General features: G+C 41.6%; 2 protein-coding genes across 4 annotated transcripts in view; one reads left to right on the top strand and one right to left on the bottom strand.

Annotated features, from left to right (window-relative positions):
• nf2a (NF2, moesin-ezrin-radixin like (MERLIN) tumor suppressor a) overlaps positions 1-7,834 on the bottom strand; it is a 43,258-nt gene extending 35,424 nt beyond the window's left edge. For both annotated transcript variants that reach the window (XM_058070669.2, XM_058070671.2), the window contains exons 1-4: positions 7,230-7,834; positions 6,914-7,039; positions 6,698-6,820; positions 4,057-4,140 (exon numbers count right to left, since the gene is read on the bottom strand). In XM_058070669.2, the coding sequence (XP_057926652.2) occupies positions 4,057-4,140; positions 6,698-6,820; positions 6,914-7,039; positions 7,230-7,343 (447 nt within the window). In that variant the 5' untranslated portion in view covers positions 7,344-7,834. The remainder of the gene's footprint in view (positions 1-4,056; positions 4,141-6,697; positions 6,821-6,913; positions 7,040-7,229) is intronic.
• Positions 7,835-8,281: 447 nt separating this feature from the next.
• On the top strand, positions 8,282-16,678 carry fbxo21 (F-box protein 21). Of its 2 annotated transcripts, XM_078789432.1 has the most exons (12): positions 8,282-8,554; positions 8,931-9,066; positions 9,142-9,251; positions 9,319-9,440; positions 11,385-11,531; positions 11,611-11,741; positions 12,591-12,727; positions 12,811-12,990; positions 13,054-13,186; positions 13,259-13,449; positions 13,530-13,687; positions 15,042-16,678. In XM_078789432.1, the coding sequence occupies exons 1-12, from the start codon at positions 8,328-8,330 to the stop codon at positions 15,251-15,253; spliced, it is 1,884 nt and encodes a 627-aa protein (XP_078645558.1). In that variant the 5' UTR covers positions 8,282-8,327; the 3' UTR covers positions 15,254-16,678. The 2 variants fall into 2 exon arrangements, with proteins under 2 accessions (XP_078645558.1, XP_057926643.2); XM_058070660.2 differs by having other exon boundaries at positions 13,054-13,449.
• The last annotated feature ends 351 nt before the right edge of the window (positions 16,679-17,029 follow it).

The following is a 17,029-nucleotide window of genomic DNA, read 5'->3' as shown; positions in this document are numbered from 1 at the left end:
CACACTACCTCCACCATATTTTACTGTTGCTATGATGGTCTTTTTCTGAAATGCGGCGTTACTTTTACGCCAGTTGTAATGGGCCGCACACTATTTTTCCAAAGGTCTTAGGGATCATCAAGATGTTTCCTGGGAAAAATTAAGACAAGCCTTAAAGTTAGTTTTGTTCAGAAGTGGTTTTGGTCTTGGAACTCTGCCACGCAGGCCGTTTTTGCTCAGTGTCGTTCTTATGGTGGAGTCACGAACACTGACCTTAACTGAGGCAAGTGAGGCCTGCAGTTCTTTGGATGTTGTTGTGAGGTCTTTTGTGACCTCTTGGATTTTAGCATTTTAGTTGGGCCGACCACTTCTGGGAAAGTTCACCCCTTTTCCATGTGTTTTTCATCAGTGGAAAATGGCTCTCACTGTGGTTGGCTGGAGTCCCAAAGCTTTAGAAATGGCTTTATAACAAGACTGATAAATCACAATTAATCTCATAGTCATGTAGCTTTGGATTGTTTTTCAATATTTTATTGAAAAACTGCATTTTGCGTTCAGTTGTGTTGTTATTGACTAATATTTACATTTGTTTGATGATCTGAAAGAGTGACATTCATTCATTCATTTTCTATACCGCTTATCCTCACTAGGGTCGCAGGTATGCTGGAGCCTATCCCAGCTGTCTTCGGGCAAGAGGCGGGTACACCCTGAACTGGTCACCAGCCAATCACAGGGCACATATAGACAAACAACCATTCACACTCACAGGGTGACAAACCAAATAGTTTTTCCCACCAAGAATAAGTGAATAAGGGATAAATAAGGGATGCAATATGAGCCACTTGGGCAACAAAACACACGTTCCAATACTTAAAAAATGGATGTTTAGTTAAGTTGTGTATTGGATTCAAATATCTTTCTGGTGGGAACTGTAATTGTTTACACAGTATTGTTCCATATATTGGGAATTAAATCAACTTTTTATTTTAATGACACTTTTTTTTCCCCCCCAGATAGAAGCTTTTCGATAGATCTCAATTTCAACTCTGACAGGAACACGATTACACACACAGGGGCTTGAAGGCACGATTGTTGATGCCTGACTAGAGCTGATTCACGTCATGAAGATAAAAATCCTTCAAAAGGAGTCAAACGTCTGGGAACACACCACTCCCTCACCGCCGGCCGGCCGGCTTCAGGCTGGTGTAACGACGACTGAGAGTGAGCCAAGGTGGTAAATCAGATGAGATACGCCTCGCCGGGATGAGAGGGAAAAACAAGAATCTGTCGAGTCTTTATAGAACTTATTAAAGCTATATGGGTTTTAATCAAAGAGGACCGCTGCTTAAATGAAAACAGATTGCAGATCCGCTTTTTTTTTCCACGCAAGGGATGCTGACTGCAGGCCGCATAGCTTATGTTTTTTTTTTTTTTCTTGATCCACAACGCAGCTTCTCTCACACCGAGCCTGTTAAATTGGCAAGGGAGAGAAGGGAAAAGTCTCCAGAGGATGGTTACTAAACCTTCAAGGTAGAACCGCGGTCTCACTGGACCCTGTCCACCTGTCAAAAAAGACGCTCATCCTGTCAGAGAGACGAGCTCCTTCAACCTGAACACTTCAGATCGCTTGAAGGCTTTTTTTTTTTTCCCCACCCCCGACACAAACTTTTGATAGCTTGTAGTTTGATCCTCACCTCGGAAGATCGCCACTCGATTTTCCACGCCAGGCCTCACAGAAGGCGGCGAGTCACGACTAAAAAGAATGAGACTCAGGTGTCCCGGTGCAAGTCGTCCGTTTCTACACTGTTGCAACATGTCGGCAATCACCACCAAATATACAAACTGTACCAATACAAGTTTAAATGGGGAAAAACAACTCTTTAAAGCAATGTAAGTAAGTAAAAGCAATGCATTTATTAGGGCGCTGCAATGACATCAGCCCCCCTGAGGATGCTGGGCTCCTCTGGCTCCCCTTGGTGGACAGGGACAACATTGCAAAGCCATCAACTTTTTTCTATGTTGCTTATCCATGTAATCACGTATGGCTCATACACCGATGCTTAAAATGACCAAAACACAGAAAAATAATGATAATAATAAAATAATCATGAATATACCTGTTACGACACAGTCACAGCATGTTCTGTATATAAAACCATAAAACCTTGTTGAAGGTATTTTATTATAACAGATTTTGTATGTTTGTATATGCACATTATATAATGCTACATGTACAACCGCTTTTGTTCCATTACTTACACAAAGTAAACGCAGTTACGACACTGATAAATTGTTACTTGCTCTTCTGACTCTTCCACACAACCAAGTATTGTCGGAAAGGCTTCAGTTTGTCGTCTCGCCTAATCTCCATCCACCGTTTGACGCCCCTGCCCAACTTCTGGCTACATTGTTCCATTGAAGGATTCCAGTGATGGTGCCCCCTTCACTGTGCAGTGTGGAAAAAAACTCTTCATCATGCCAGTAATGTTGGAAGCCATCGGGACCATCGAGGTTCCATTTTTCCTCATGAGGGAATATGCTGGGAATATGCTGGATGCTCTCTTGCAAATTCCAATCAGGCAATTTTGTGGCCTTGAAGGAGACGAGGCCACTTGACTTTTTTGTTCCATAACCGTCAGGATCGTTGAAGTGGTTTCAAATTTCTTCAACGAGGTTTCTTACTGTGTCCAACCTCAGCAGCAATGCACTTCAACAATCCCACCACGTTCAAAGAGAGAAAGCTTTCTTGACTTTGTATTCAAGCAATCATGAAACTAAATCACATTTAATCACAAATCAATTTTTGACAAGATTTTGGCTGTTAAAGGCTGTGCGGTCCGCCTATTTCACTTTCATGTTTGATAGCAATAAATTAGTTTCTCAAAATGTTCTTGTCGCAGTCCCACTTCTTCTTTTTTCGCATTTTGAAGCTCTACTTAGGAATCTAAGCTCTACTTTTCAACTAGTGTCACCTGTATACCGTATATACGACTGTAAAAACGGTTGTCCTTCATATTAGAACAAGGGTATCCAAAGTGCACTTTTTGTTGACTTGTGGTATAATAGTTTGAAGAAAGTTTTGGGCCGCACTGAGAAGAATAGTTTGTTTGAGACCTTTAACCAAAACGATTTTTTATGCAAAAATATAAATATTGTCATGTCTCAATTTTCCAAGAAGATTTTGTTTTTATTATTGTTCCTGGATTTATCCATAATAAGTAGGGCTGGGAAATAACTTCAAAAATGTAATTTTTCAGATTCAGATTAATCACAGCGGTGAATGATTAATCGTGATTAATCAGATTAATCGTGATTAATCAGATTATTCGCCATTTTAGATGATTAGCCATGATTAATCACAATTAACATCCATGTGTGAACTATACCCATTTTCAGTGTAGTAGCACATTTGAATCACACTTAAAACCATGTCATTGTGAGCAATGAGGGGTGGCGTTCAAAGACACCACGTAATTTAAGGTAAATGTACTTGTTTTCAGTGTATTTTCCGGCTTACTTAAAATTGTACATCCAAATGAAGAGCTACGAAATGAGTGATACAAATATCCACTTTATGTTATCCTTTATCGGCCAGGTTAATTACACACACAGGCCGCTGTTAATGCTATTTTTATAATAATATATATATATATATATATATATATATATATATATAATAATACGTTTCTTTGAATAAAAATGTGCCACCACACCAAAACTCTTACATTCCACAAGCTCCTTCCCCGACCACGCTGACTCTGAGACAGTCTCCACTACTCATCAGACCTGCATGAAGTCAAACTCCCTCAATCGGAATGTACCATGGTTATCAGCAAACAGTAGTGGATGTAATTGGATTTATACTGGTGACTCCGACGTGATAATGTGCGTTATGAAATAGTGAAAGCAGAGCCACGGTGACCGTGAGGTAGGTCTTTTGCTCCCCAGAAAAGAATAAACCCTCAACATTGAACCCACAGACGAGAATACTACATGTTGTGCACATTTTGGGCAAAGAGGAGTGTTTCCATCACGCGCAGTGAGCTATCAGAGATAGTATTCAAAGTGGCATCTGACCTTGGCGTGGACGGCGTAGGAGGCCAACAGCACGGAGGCTTCAGGAGGACAATGGATCTCCTCCTCCAGGATCTTCTTCTTGACCTGTGTCGGGATTAAAAACACAATCAGAACCTTGTGTTTCTTGTCACGTCCCTGAAAGAAATGAATAATAGAGCGGAGTCATCATCTACCTGGAGTCGTTCGGCGAAAACATTCCATTTAGTGGTTGTTTAACCCGAGGAAATATTCGACATATTAACATAACATTAACTGAGTCATGAATTTTTTAGTGAGGCTGGGAATTCCACAAAATTATGACAGCTTCTTTATGCTATGGAATTCCTGGAAGCGTAGCTGCTGGAAAGAAAACTTCGACTTATATCAGAAACGGTAAAAAAAAATGCTTCTTCCTATAAGTCTTTCATACTTAATACCTTAAAAGATGTTCCAATTATGCCAAAGTGACTGCTTAATGATGTTCAACTGGTAATATGTGCCTCAGGGCATCAAACGTGTGAAAAATCTATTCTATGCTTCCACGGTTGAGAGAAGAGGCGCTTAAACACTCTGCCTTCCGAGTTGCTGTATGTCCGTGATTTTGTCCATGTAGAAAATTAAAAAAACATGCTTCGCTACATGTCCTAAAAAAAAAAAATTCAATACCAAAAATTATCCTAAGGGGGGCTGATGTCATTGCAGCGCCCTAATAAATGCATTGCTTTTACTTACTTACATTGCTTTAAAGTATTTATAATCCCAAACACCCGATCCAAACAGAGTATTTAAATGTCTTTTACATTTGTTTACGCAAGAGGCAAAAATAGGTGACCTTCAGTGAAGGTCAGTGTTCATGACTCCACCATAATAAAAGACACTGGGCAAAAATATTTTACTATACTATTTTATGGGCCTTGTGTTTGATACCTGTGGCATAGACACACAGTATTAGTTTTTAAGAACAGGACCAAGTCCAGCTGAGAGTACTTGGCCACAGGGGGGCCCATTAGACCCTGAGCCAATACTCAAGGAGCAAAGCCAGTTCTGAGAAGGCCGGCAGTCAGCAGAGCAGAGCAAATAAAAAAAAAAACAATCTCATCCTGGGACTGATGCTTGTGTCGGCTAGTGAGCGTTGCGGGGGTGGGGGTTGACTTTATGGATCACAGCAAGTGTGTGAAGAGGAGGGAAGCCCCCCCCCCTCCCCTCCCATAATGATGAAACTTCCCAGCAGGCGCCCCATCACCTGTCACGCTAATTGACACCAACACCTGCATGAACCACACGACGAGGCCATTTACGCTCCATGCAGACCGTAAATAAGACAGCTTGTGTGTGTGTGTATCTGCCTGGAGATAAACACTAATCCAGCTGTCACAGCGGCGACACTATCAGCGTACAGACATGCTCCCGGCATTACGGGAATTAATGAGGGCGGTGTAATAAAAAGACAAGGCTTGTAGTAGTTCACTGTGCATGTTCCTGTGAAGGCTACGAGGTGTCTCTCACAAGGGTGCTGCTTTCTCCTGGAACTAATCCGACTCGGTGGGCGGAACATGACGGGACCTCTGCCCCTCCCCCTACTGCCGCCCTTCCCATGAGCAATATGTTATTAAGTCAAACCAATAATGGAGCCCTCAAAGGCTAATTGGTCATTGATGACTCTGGGAGGTGGGGAGTTATATTCCTCACACTGACATTCAAGGAAGACGTGACCGTACATGATAGGACAAGCAGCCGAAGCTCGCCCCCTGCTGGCATGGCATCCTATTAAAAGGTGACCATTCTATGGTAATGGTAATGGTAATGGTTTTATTTCATTTGAACATGATTACAGATTACAATTGAGTGCATCCCATAATCAGTTCCCAGTTCCACATGTCCAAAAGGAGTAGGAAGAAGCAAAGCTTATTAAATCCTACCCCTCCATCTGGTACTTTTACAATCAGTAACTGTTACATTTGTTCACTTCCTGCTTTCATAATATAGTTTATGTTTTTTTTTTATTTTATTTTTGTCACATACCGAAGTACAAGGTGATATGACCATACAATGACATAATGCGTATGTCCATATAATGATATGTATAGCACGTCATGACTGGTTCAAAACTCTTCATCCTACCAGTCAAGTGTGTCTATGGGCACCAAACGTTCACTACACATCATAAATGACAACTTCCTACACTAATGTGGGACCTCAAACACTATAAATACTAGAATACAGTATAGTACAGTAATCAGTACAGTAATCCCTCCTTTATCGTGGTTTACTGGTTCCAGAACCGACCGTGATCAGTGACTTTCCACCAAATAGGATTTCTTCTTTATAAACTGTATATTTTTGTAGTTAGACTACAGGAAACCTGTTTACCACCTTCTAACTCCTGTTATTTTTAATATTATTAGAGCCCTCTACACATAAAATAACACCCCTATAGTCATTTATACACGCCTACTATCCAATAGTAAGAGTAAAAAAGCCATTTAAGACATAAATAATCGAATAATTGGAAGCTGCAGTCAAAGTCTGTTGTTCCGGCAATTAAGTCTGGCGTTTGTGTGTCTCGCCGAACATGACAGTAACCGATGTAACATTACGGAATGCATCTCTGGACCTCCTGTAATGTGGAAGGCCATGCAGTTTCAGAATCGACATGACACACCTGGAGGAAGAAGAGATGCTGTGTGATGTCCTGCACCAGCTCCTCTTCAACATTCTCCGGGAAGAACTTGGCCAGGAAGTAAAGAGTGATGGGTTCCTCTTTGGGTACGTCCTGATCCAGAACCTGCGTGATAAAAAGGTGAGGACGGTGGCCAATGTTAGCGCCAATGCCGGCTGACACCAAAACAACACGTGACAACATGTGACAAGCCCTCGCCTTCTTCTCCATCTTCAGCCAAGTGACCGTGTCCTTGAAGGTGTACCTGAGCCCAAAGAACCACGTCTCCCTCAGCCCCAGGGTTCTACACACCAGGTCCAAGAGGTCCTTTCCCTTCCATTTCATCTGCAACACACACAAAATGATATTATAAATATAATACACAGCTACATTTTTAAAAGGCAGAATTCCTTGCCAAGATCTTGCAGGTGTACCTAACGAGGCTCCAGGTAATAAAGCCTGATCTAGTGCGTCCAGAGCTCACTGCCGCCACCTAGCGCCACTACAGAAGAAATGCACCACTAAAACTACCAACCTTGCAGCTAAACTCCATGTCTGACTCCATAGTGCAGATCCTCACGGTGAAGCTCCTGTTTTGCTTCCTCACCAGCGAGTTAAATCCCATCTTGGCCATCAAAGAGCTCGCCATGGCCCAACAATCCTTGCAACTGTCTCGAATTGCCCAAAAAGTGTCCTTTAATCACATTTATAATGTGGATGTAAACGTGTAATACACCGCCGTAGAGGCATTCTGCAGAACATTTTGGGGTTTATGGTTAAGTTTGCATAAAGTTATATCTGCAAGGGGTGAGAGCTTGCAGTAACACAAGTTGTATCAAACTTTATTTGTACAACTTGTGCGACATAACATTACACTCAGTTACGTTTATTTATTTACATTTAGCTTGGTTGAATTGGACCCACAAGTTAGCTTGTCAGCTAAAAAAAAAACCTTTGTGCGCTTCTCTTCGAAAATAATACATTCCCCCAACTAACGACTTAAACTTAACAATTGTCACACACACGCTAAGGTTATTTTGATTACAGAATAGATGTTATCCGAGTTTAAAACCTCTGTTTTGTCTGAAGGGAGACGCTAGCCGTCAGTCAGCTTTGCTAACTATCTTGTCCACTTGGGGGCGATGCTGCTGCATTCAGGTGTCCTCCGGAAAAGTGGCAACGAGGGTCACAAACTGTAACTGTACATGCATGTATGCACTTGATTTAATTTCAGTGTACACATTAACGTGTATACTTATTATACGGAATTTGTTTTATATATTATATTGTGATTCAAATGCTTGGGTTTGAGCCACACTTACATATACATTGTACTTCTGCGCTAATTATCAATGTTTCGATATTACAATTGTATAATATGATTATATTATCATTATTATTTAATTATTATTTAATTATATAACAAATATATTGTAGTTTGGCTACTTTGTTTCCAGAATCATGGATAATGAACGTTTTTCACGGAAGCTTTCGAGCCACCAAAGGCATCACACGTTACCCCGCCCTCTTCGCAAAACGACCAATCAGGATACATAACTGCATCGCCGCACCGCCCCCTGCGACATAAGGGGGTGGAGCCTAGGCAATGAGGTAATCGGGGTAAACAGTAAAAATGGCGGCGTCTATCGCCGGAGAGCGACTGGCAAATCCAAACCAGCGGGCGACCTGCCGCCAGGACGACAAAAGGCTCACCGACCTACCCACCGAGGTGCTCGAACACATCCTGTGCTTCCCGGTGCTGAAACATGTCGACATTTGCAACGTGTCTTGTTGCTGCCAACGCTTGCACGACGTCTGTCACGGACGAGGAAAGGTGTGGGGGCACCAGTACAAACTCAGGTGATTTTTAAGTGTTTTTATTCGCCGTTATTTATCACGTGATCTGCTACTGTCAACGCTCACCACAGATTAATGAGGCGCATGCTGGGTTTAGGGCTTTAAATCGGCTCATGTGTCGTCCTTCTTGTTCGAGTCCAGTAGTCGGCTGGTTGACATTCTGCTGACGCATCAAATACACCCCCACGTAGGCTGGCTGCAAGTTATGACTGGAAATATATTATTATTTTTAAGGATTTATAACATTATTGTTCATATTAAACGCAGACTTAACCTTGAATGTCACACAGGAGCTACAAAAGAATGCAGCTTCTCCCATCAGGACCACTTTGGATCCGCTTTGCATCCTAACTGAGACTTTTTTCTTTGAAACGCGCAGATGGCCTCGGCTGCAGAGGTTTTACCCCCAGAACGAGAGCTGCGACTGGCTGCGCGAGTACAAGACGCGCCATCGAGTGGGCATCCAAATCCGGAGGACGGTGGAGTCCATCTCCAAAAGGTTCTTCACAGAAGTTGTGAGTAAATGAAACCGAGCCGATTCCTCTGATGTGTCTCAGACTTGGAATTAATGACAAGAATCTGCGATTCAGCCGTGCATCGGACAGGTTCTGGGCGACAGCTTTGCCGAGATCGAGTCGCTGGGCATGCCTGAGCACTTCTGCGAGGACGAGCTGGTCTTCATCCTCCACGCAGACAAGAGGTGAGGAGTCCAGGGTCGCGAGGGAGGAAGCGTGCTCACCGCATTTCGTTGCTTTGCCTCCGTGCAGGAAAAGCCTGACGCTGAAGTACTATGCAAAGAAAATCCTTTACTTCCTGAGACAGCAGAACATCCTGAGGAGTCTGAAGAACTTCCTGGAGCAGCCGGCGGAGCAGCAGTTGGCTCTCGCAGGTGGGACCAAAAACCGTTACGCCGATTTATAGAGGGGGAAAAAAAGTGGCGACTGTTTTCTCGCAGTGTTTTTATGTCACATTTTAAATGTCGTCATATAAGTGTAAAAAGAAGTTAAGCAGTGCCAACCCTTAAAAAAAAACGCTCCTCGGACTGGATGATTGACATCGACGTAAGCAGCCGTCGACATAACCAAAACTAAAAGTATCAAAAATTAGCTTGCAGAAGCAAAAGGGGTGATACAGTGGCACCTGCTTATGTTGACGTTCATCGGACTGGCTGGCTGACGTCAACATAAGTGGCTGTCAACATAACCAAATCTAAAACGTGCAGGCCAATTTGGCCAGAGACCGAAGGGGAATGGGCGATGCAGTGGAACCTACTTATGGGACGCCCTTCAGACAGGCATCAACATAAGCGGTTGTTGACATAACTGAAACCGAAACTCGCCATTAGTCAGAAATTTACTTTTGACTTTTGCCAGAGACATAAAGAGAAGTAGCGATACAGTGGAACACGCTTATGTCGCTGTTCCTCGGACTGACTGACTGACGTCGACATAAGCGGTTGTCGACATAACTGAAACCGAAACTCGCCATTACTTACCTATTTACTTGTGACTTTGTCCGGAGACCGAAGGAGAATGGGCGATGCAGTGGAACCTACTTATGGGACGCCCTTCAGACAGGCATCAACATAAGCGGTTGTCGACACAACTGAAACCGGAACTCGCAATTACTCAGACATTTACTTTTGACTTTGGCCAGAGACATAAAGAGAAGTAGCGATACAGTGGAACACGCTTATGTCGCTGTTCCTCGGACTGACTGACTGATGTCGACATAAGCAGCGGTCAACATAACCATAACTAAAACTAGCCAAATTAGCTTGTACATTTACTTGTGTCTTTGGCCAGAGATATAAGCATTACTCAAGCTCCCTTTTCTGGACGGCCCTCGGATTGGTTGGTAGATGTCAACTTAAGCGGTTGTCGATGAAACCGAATCTGGCCAAATTAGGTTCTTTGATCAGAGACCAGATGAGAATGGGCGATACAGAGGAAGACTCTTATCTAACACCCTTCAGAAAGGAATCTACCTAAGCGGTTGTCGACATAAGCGGTTGTCAACATAACTGAATGGGAAATAGCCATTACTGGCACACTTATAGGTGACTTAGGCCAATATTTAAGCAGGTTCTGTTGTATCGCCCATTCTCCTCATTTGGACACTTCTCGGACTGGTTGACTGACGTCAACATAAACGGCAGTCAACATAACCAAAATTAAAACTACCCAAACTAACTTGCACATCCTAAGGGGGTCCGAAGGGGAATGGGTGATACAGTGGAGCCCACTTATCTCAACGCCCCTCAGACTAGTTGACAGATGTCGACATAAGTGGTTGTCAACATAACTGAATGGGAAATTAGCCATTACTTGTACACATTTATAGGTGACTAGGTGGCCAGGTTCTTAGGCAGGTTCTGTTGTATCGCCCACTCTTCTCATCTGGACGCCTGTGAGGGAGCTAGTAAGAGTTGCCTGACGTCAACATAAACGGCAGTCGACATAACCAAAACTAAAACCACCCAAAGTAACTTGCACAACCTAAGGGGGTCCTAATGGGAATGGGTGACACAGTGGAGCCCGCTCATCTCAACGCCCCTCAGACTGGTTGACAGATGTCGACATAAGCGGTTGGCGACATAACCAAAATCAAAACTCGCCATTCTTTATGACTTTGACCAGAGACACAAGCAGACATGTAGCAATAAATGATTTTTTGTGGTTTCATGCTGGATAACAAAGTTAACAGTACACATGTCGACATAAACGGACCAATTTTTTTAATAGAAAGGACTGCTTTGGGTCTCCAATGACGTGAATGTAAATGACTGTGTTAGCAATGCTAACCTACCGTATGTTGTTGCTGTGCCGTCCAGGGGCGGTTCTGGTGGACCAGTACTGCAACCCGCTGGCCGACGTCACCCTGGAAGGCATCTCGGCGCAGCTTGACGACATGGCGGAAAAAGTCAAAAAGACGCTGAGGCTGAAGAACCCGTCTCATCCCAGCCTGCGCATCGTTCCAGGTGACTAGCGGCGAGCGCCGAGCCTTTCGCCGAGCCTTTTTTTTCCCCGTACACTGAAGCCCACTTTCTCGCCTGGCAGGCTTCGTCCTGGAGGACTTTGAGCTCCAGCGGCAGGTCCTCTGCGCCCTCAACTCCGTCTTGTATGATCAGCTCCAGTACAAGGGGGACCAGACGGACTACTACAACCCCCTCAACTCCTACATCCATCAGGTAGCGTTGCACCCCCTATATAAAAAATGATTAAATAAAAACAAAATCATAAAAAATATAATAAAAGTAAAAAAAAGAATTTCTTAAGCGAAAAGTGTAAAAAAAATCTACAAATTAAATCAAAATATTAGCTTACATTCAGTATGTTTAATTAAAAAAAAAGAATTGAATAAAAGCGTAAATTATTTATTAAAAATTACCTAAGTGTAAAAATAAATGACAAGACAAACATAAAAAAATTTACTTAAGCGAAAAGTGTAAAAAAAATCTACAAATTAAATCCAAATATTAACTTACATTCATTATGTTTAATTAAAAAAATGAATTGAATAAAAGCGTAAAAATAAATATTAAAAATTACCTAAGTGTGAAAAATAAATGACAAGACAAACATAAAAAATATAGTAAAAGTAAAAAGTGTAAAAAAAAAAATCTACAAATTAAATCAAAATACTAACTTACATTCAGTATGTTTAATTTTAAAAATGAATTGAATAAAAGTGTAAAAATAAATATTAAAAATTACTTAAGTGTAAAAAATAAATGACAAGACAAACATAAAAAATATTTTTAAAAATACCAAAGTAGAAAAATTCTAAAAAATAAATGGGAAAAAAATCAATAAAAAATACTTACATTAAATTAAATACACATGTTAATAAATTATAACAATAACAAATATATATATTGAATAAAAGTGTAAAAATAATGTAAATAAATAATTACAATTGCCTCAATAATAAAAATGATAATGATAAAAGTGAGTCCTTTGGAAAATGTAACTCCCAAGTTCTAAGAACCCCTGCCTTGTCGCTACATGAAAATACGACCCAGAATTCGGTCTTCCAGGTGCTACAACGCCGCAAGGGCATTCCCATCAGCCTCTCCGTCCTCTACATGACCTTGGCCCAGAAGCTGGGGGTCAAGCTGGAGCCGGTCAACTTCCCCAGTCACTTCCTTCTTCGCTGGTGCCAAAAACCACAAGGGTACTCGTGCGTCTAGTCTAGTCTTTCAGGTGGTCTTGTTCTTTATGGCTGTGTCATATTCGGGCTATGACGGCGTCCCGCAGGAGCGAGAACATCTACGACTTTGTCTACATCGACGCCTTCGGGAAAGGCAAGCAGCTGACGGCTAAGGAGTGCGAGTACCTCATCGGACACCAGGCCGCCGCCGACTACTACGGCGCCATCGGCACCACGGAGGTTCTTCTCAGGATGGTGGGGAACCTGCTCAACATCGGGAAACGAGGGTAAGACGTGGGAATCTAACGTATGTAGAAGGCAGCCTCAAAGTGTTGTTTTTTTGCCGTCAGGGAAGGCAATGAAAAGTCGTACCAGCTGCTGAGGGACACCCTGGACCTGTACCTGACCCTCAACCCAGACAACGTGACCTACCTGCTGCTGCAGGCCCGCCTCTACTTCCACTTGGGCATCTGGCCGGAGAAGGTCCAAACACGCTCCCCACAGAGGACGTCATGTTGTACAGGAAGTCATCTGACTGCTGTGGCTTCCTCCCAGGTGTTGGACATCCTGCAGCACATCCAGGCGTTAGACCCGTCCCAGCACGTTGCCGTGGGCTACCTGGTGCAGCACACGCTGGAGCACATCCAGCACAAGAAGCACCCGGCCGACCCCGAGGTGAAGACACGCGGCGCTCCGGAACACCTGGAGGTCCAGTACTCTGTGGGCCTCGTTATGAAACACAAGAGGTGCGTCCGAAACCGACGTGTGGGCGTGCTAGCAACCCCGTCCGCTAAATGTGGTAAAATGTGGTCCCCTGGCGCCGCAGGTCGGGGTACAACTGCGTCATCTACGGCTGGGACCCCAAGTGCACCATGAGCCAGGAGTGGATCACCACCATGAGGGTCCAGCAGCTCTCCAACGGCGCCAACCAGCCCTTCTACAACGTTCTCGTGCAGGACGGGACGTGTCGCTACGCCGCGCAAGGTGAAAACCGCAAACAAACCCGAATCCGATTCCTCTTTCAATAAACCAAACGTTTCAGATCATCAAATAAATGTAAATATTACTCAATGACAACACAAATCCAAAGCTACATGGCCCCCCCACCACACCACCACCGCAAGCTAACATCTGGTTGGTCCACCCTTGGATCATTGTCCTGCTGCAGAACCCAAACTGCTTTCAAGCTTGAGGTCACCAACATGTGGCTTCCAGGTCCTGAAGCAGCAAAACAGCCCAAGACCATCACACTACCTCCACCATATTTTACTGTTGCTATGACGTTCTTTTTCTGAAATGCCAGATGTGATGAGAGTCCAACCTTTCCCAAACGTCTTGGGGATCATCTAGATGTTTTGGTCTTGAACATTTTTCCCAGTGTCTTATGATGGAGTCATGAACTGAGGCAAATGAGGCCTGCAGTTCTTTGGATGTTTTGTGGGGTCTTTTGTGACCTCTTGGATGGGTCACTGTTGTGCTCTTGGGGTCATTTTGGTCGGCCGGCCAAGCCTTGGATCATTGTCTTGCTGCAGAACCCAAGTTGCTTTCAAGCTTGAGGTCACCAACATATGGCTTCCAGGTCCTGAAGCAGCAAAACAGCCCAAGACCATCACACTACCTCCACCATATTTTACTGGTGCCATGATGTTCTCTTTCTGAAATGCCAGATTTTCCCAAAGGTCTTGGGGAAGATGTTTTGGTCTTGGACATTTTTTTCCCAGTGTCTTATGATGGAGTCATGAACACGGACCTTAACTGAGGCTTGCAGTTATTTGGATGTTGTTGTGGGGTCTTTTGTGACCTCTTGGATGGGTTGCTGTTGTGCTCTTGGGGTCATTTTGGTTGGCCGGCATTTCCGCCATTTGTGTATAATGGCTCTCACTGTGGTGTGGTGGAGTCCCAAAGCTTTAGAAATGGCTTTATAATCTTTTCACACAAGGCCATGTAGGTTTGGATTTTTTTTCTCCCATAATAATAAAAAGTTTGAAATTTGAAAACTTCATTTTGTATTCAGTTGTGCCGTCTTTGACTAATATTTAATTTTTTTTGGTGATCTGAAATATTTAAGGGTGATTCCCAACTATTAGTTTTTTTCTTGTACATTTTCTTCAAAATTTTTTGACTTTATTCCCATAATATTTTGACTTTATTCTCATAAGACTATATAATATAATGTACCATAGCGCCTGACAGCCACTAGGGGGCATAAGTGCAGTATTTTTAATACAGTAGCGTATATGCCACAATGAAGCAGCAGTTAGCCATCCAAATGTGCCCCCTAGTGGCCATGAACAATATTGACAAAACCTTCAGGTAAGAAAATGTCCATCCTCCTCAGAGAACCTGGAGCCCCACGCGTCCCCCCTGGAGATCGGCCACCCGGAGGTGGGCCGCTACTTCTCCGAGTTCGCCGACACCCACTACGTAGCCAACGAGGAGCTGCGGGCGCGCTACCCCGAGGACACGCATGAGACGGCGGCGACGGCGCGGCGGCTTTACCGTGACGACGTCGTCCGGCGGGGAGCGTCATCCGACGCTACGCCCACCTAGCACGTACCTCGCCGTACCTTCCACAACACGCCGGTCACGGGACACTTCATTAGGGACGTTGAAAAGATGGCGTTTCAGAGGTACAGTATTTACTGAGACAATATGCGTACTACTCTGCTTGTACTGCAGTATTCACAGCAACGAGTTTTCACAAATATTCCACTTGACTTATTACCTTTAGTGACCACCTTTTTTTTTTTTAACGCTTTTTTGAAGCTAAAAATATTCTTGTTACTCATTCCCCCCCTCAAAAAATTTCATATTTTATTTACATTCATGCATTTATTTATGATTTGATGTATTCATGAAAACATGTTTTAAATAAACGAAAAAAATATTTAACTAATACATTCAAGAAATTTGAAAATGTACAACTTGATTCTTTTTCTCAAATTTATGACTTTAGTCTTTTAATTTTATTTCTTGTAAATTTACCAGAAAATGCGTAATATTACGAGAATAAACTCATAAATTCTTGTAAATTTACAACTTTTTTTCTCATAAAAGTAAGCCTTTTTTTTCTAGTAAATTTACAACCTTTCTCATAAATTCTCAAAAATGACTTTATTCTCGTAATATTAAGTTTTTCACGAATTTATGACCTCATTCTCTTAAATTTATTTTATAAATAATAGTCACAAATAAAAAATATAAAAAATCATAAATTTGACTTCATTCTATTTGATGACGATTTTATTCTTGTAAATTTACAACAAAAGGTTTTAATAAATACATTTTACAAAATCGAATAAATTTACAACTTTTTCCCTCTAATTTATTTTTGTAATATTCTAATTTTTTTTCTTGTAAATTTATGACATTATTGTTGGAAATGTCTGACCTTTTTTCTTGTAAAAGCACAAGAAATTAAATGAAGAGAATGAAGTTGTAAATTTAGGAGAAAAAAAATACATTTATGAGAAAAAGTTGTACATTTATGAGAAAAAGAAGCCTTAAATTAATAGGAAAAAAGTCATACATTTACAATACATCTTTTTACATTTATAATTTTATTCTAACAAAATTATATCATTATAACATTTTTCATGACATTATATAATTCATTCATATATTATATAATTTATAACATAACTTTTTTATTTATTATAACAAAAAAGGTGCTAAATTTACAAGAATAAAGTCATAAATTTGCCAGAAAAAAAGTCTGAATATTATGGGAATAAAGTTGTATATTTACGAGAATAAAGTCATGAATAAAAAGAATTCTCGTAAATTTGCAACTTTATTCTTGTAATATTCCTTTTCTTCCATTTGATGTCTCTATTTCACTAATAATACGTTTAAGAAATGTATTTCAAATATAGTTGTAAAATCGTTTTGACAGTGTTTATATTGCCATTAAAAGAGTAATGCTGATGTCATACACTTTAAATTGTTATTCCGTCTTCGTCTATAATGGCATTGAAATTTATTTTTTAAAAAATTTTATTTAATAATAGCATTTGAATCATAATAATATCATTACAATTAGTAACGGTTACAAAAAAAGATCTGTGACAAAAATGTTGTTATGATAAAAAATAATCACTGTAAATACATACAGTATAAAAACGTATCATTCCAATTTCTTGTTTTTGGGGGGGTATTTGTCATTTTTCAGTATTATGGTTGTTTTTTGTTTGGAGAAATGCTGAGTATTTTAATATGTGTACCTAATGAAGTGTCCCAGACAGCGTGCTCTATTGACTTTTAAAAAGGAAGTGATGACAAAGAAAAGAGGAAGTGCTGTCAATCACAGACAGGAAAACAAAATAA

This window comes from Doryrhamphus excisus, linkage group LG3 (genome assembly GCF_037039965.1).
Source record: "Doryrhamphus excisus strain RoL-2023G ecotype Guam linkage group LG3, RoL_Dexc_Guam_v1.1, whole genome shotgun sequence".
NCBI classification, from domain to species: Eukaryota; Metazoa; Chordata; class Actinopteri; order Syngnathiformes; family Syngnathidae; genus Doryrhamphus; species Doryrhamphus excisus.
Note: the sequence above shows the minus strand (reverse complement) of the source record. Positions and strands in the feature narration are given on the sequence as shown.

Excerpts from the sequence above, each read along its gene's own strand:
- fbxo21 (XM_058070660.2), top strand. The coding sequence starts at position 8,328 with ATGGCGGCGTCTATCGCCGGAGAGCGACTGGCAAATCCAAACCAGCGG. Across the intron at positions 11,532-11,610 it reads CAGCCTGCGCATCGTTCCAG|GCTTCGTCCTGGAGGACTTT; the intron begins GTGACTAGCGGC and ends CTCGCCTGGCAG. Across the intron at positions 13,450-13,529 it reads CTCGTTATGAAACACAAGAG|GTCGGGGTACAACTGCGTCA; the intron begins GTGCGTCCGAAA and ends CTGGCGCCGCAG.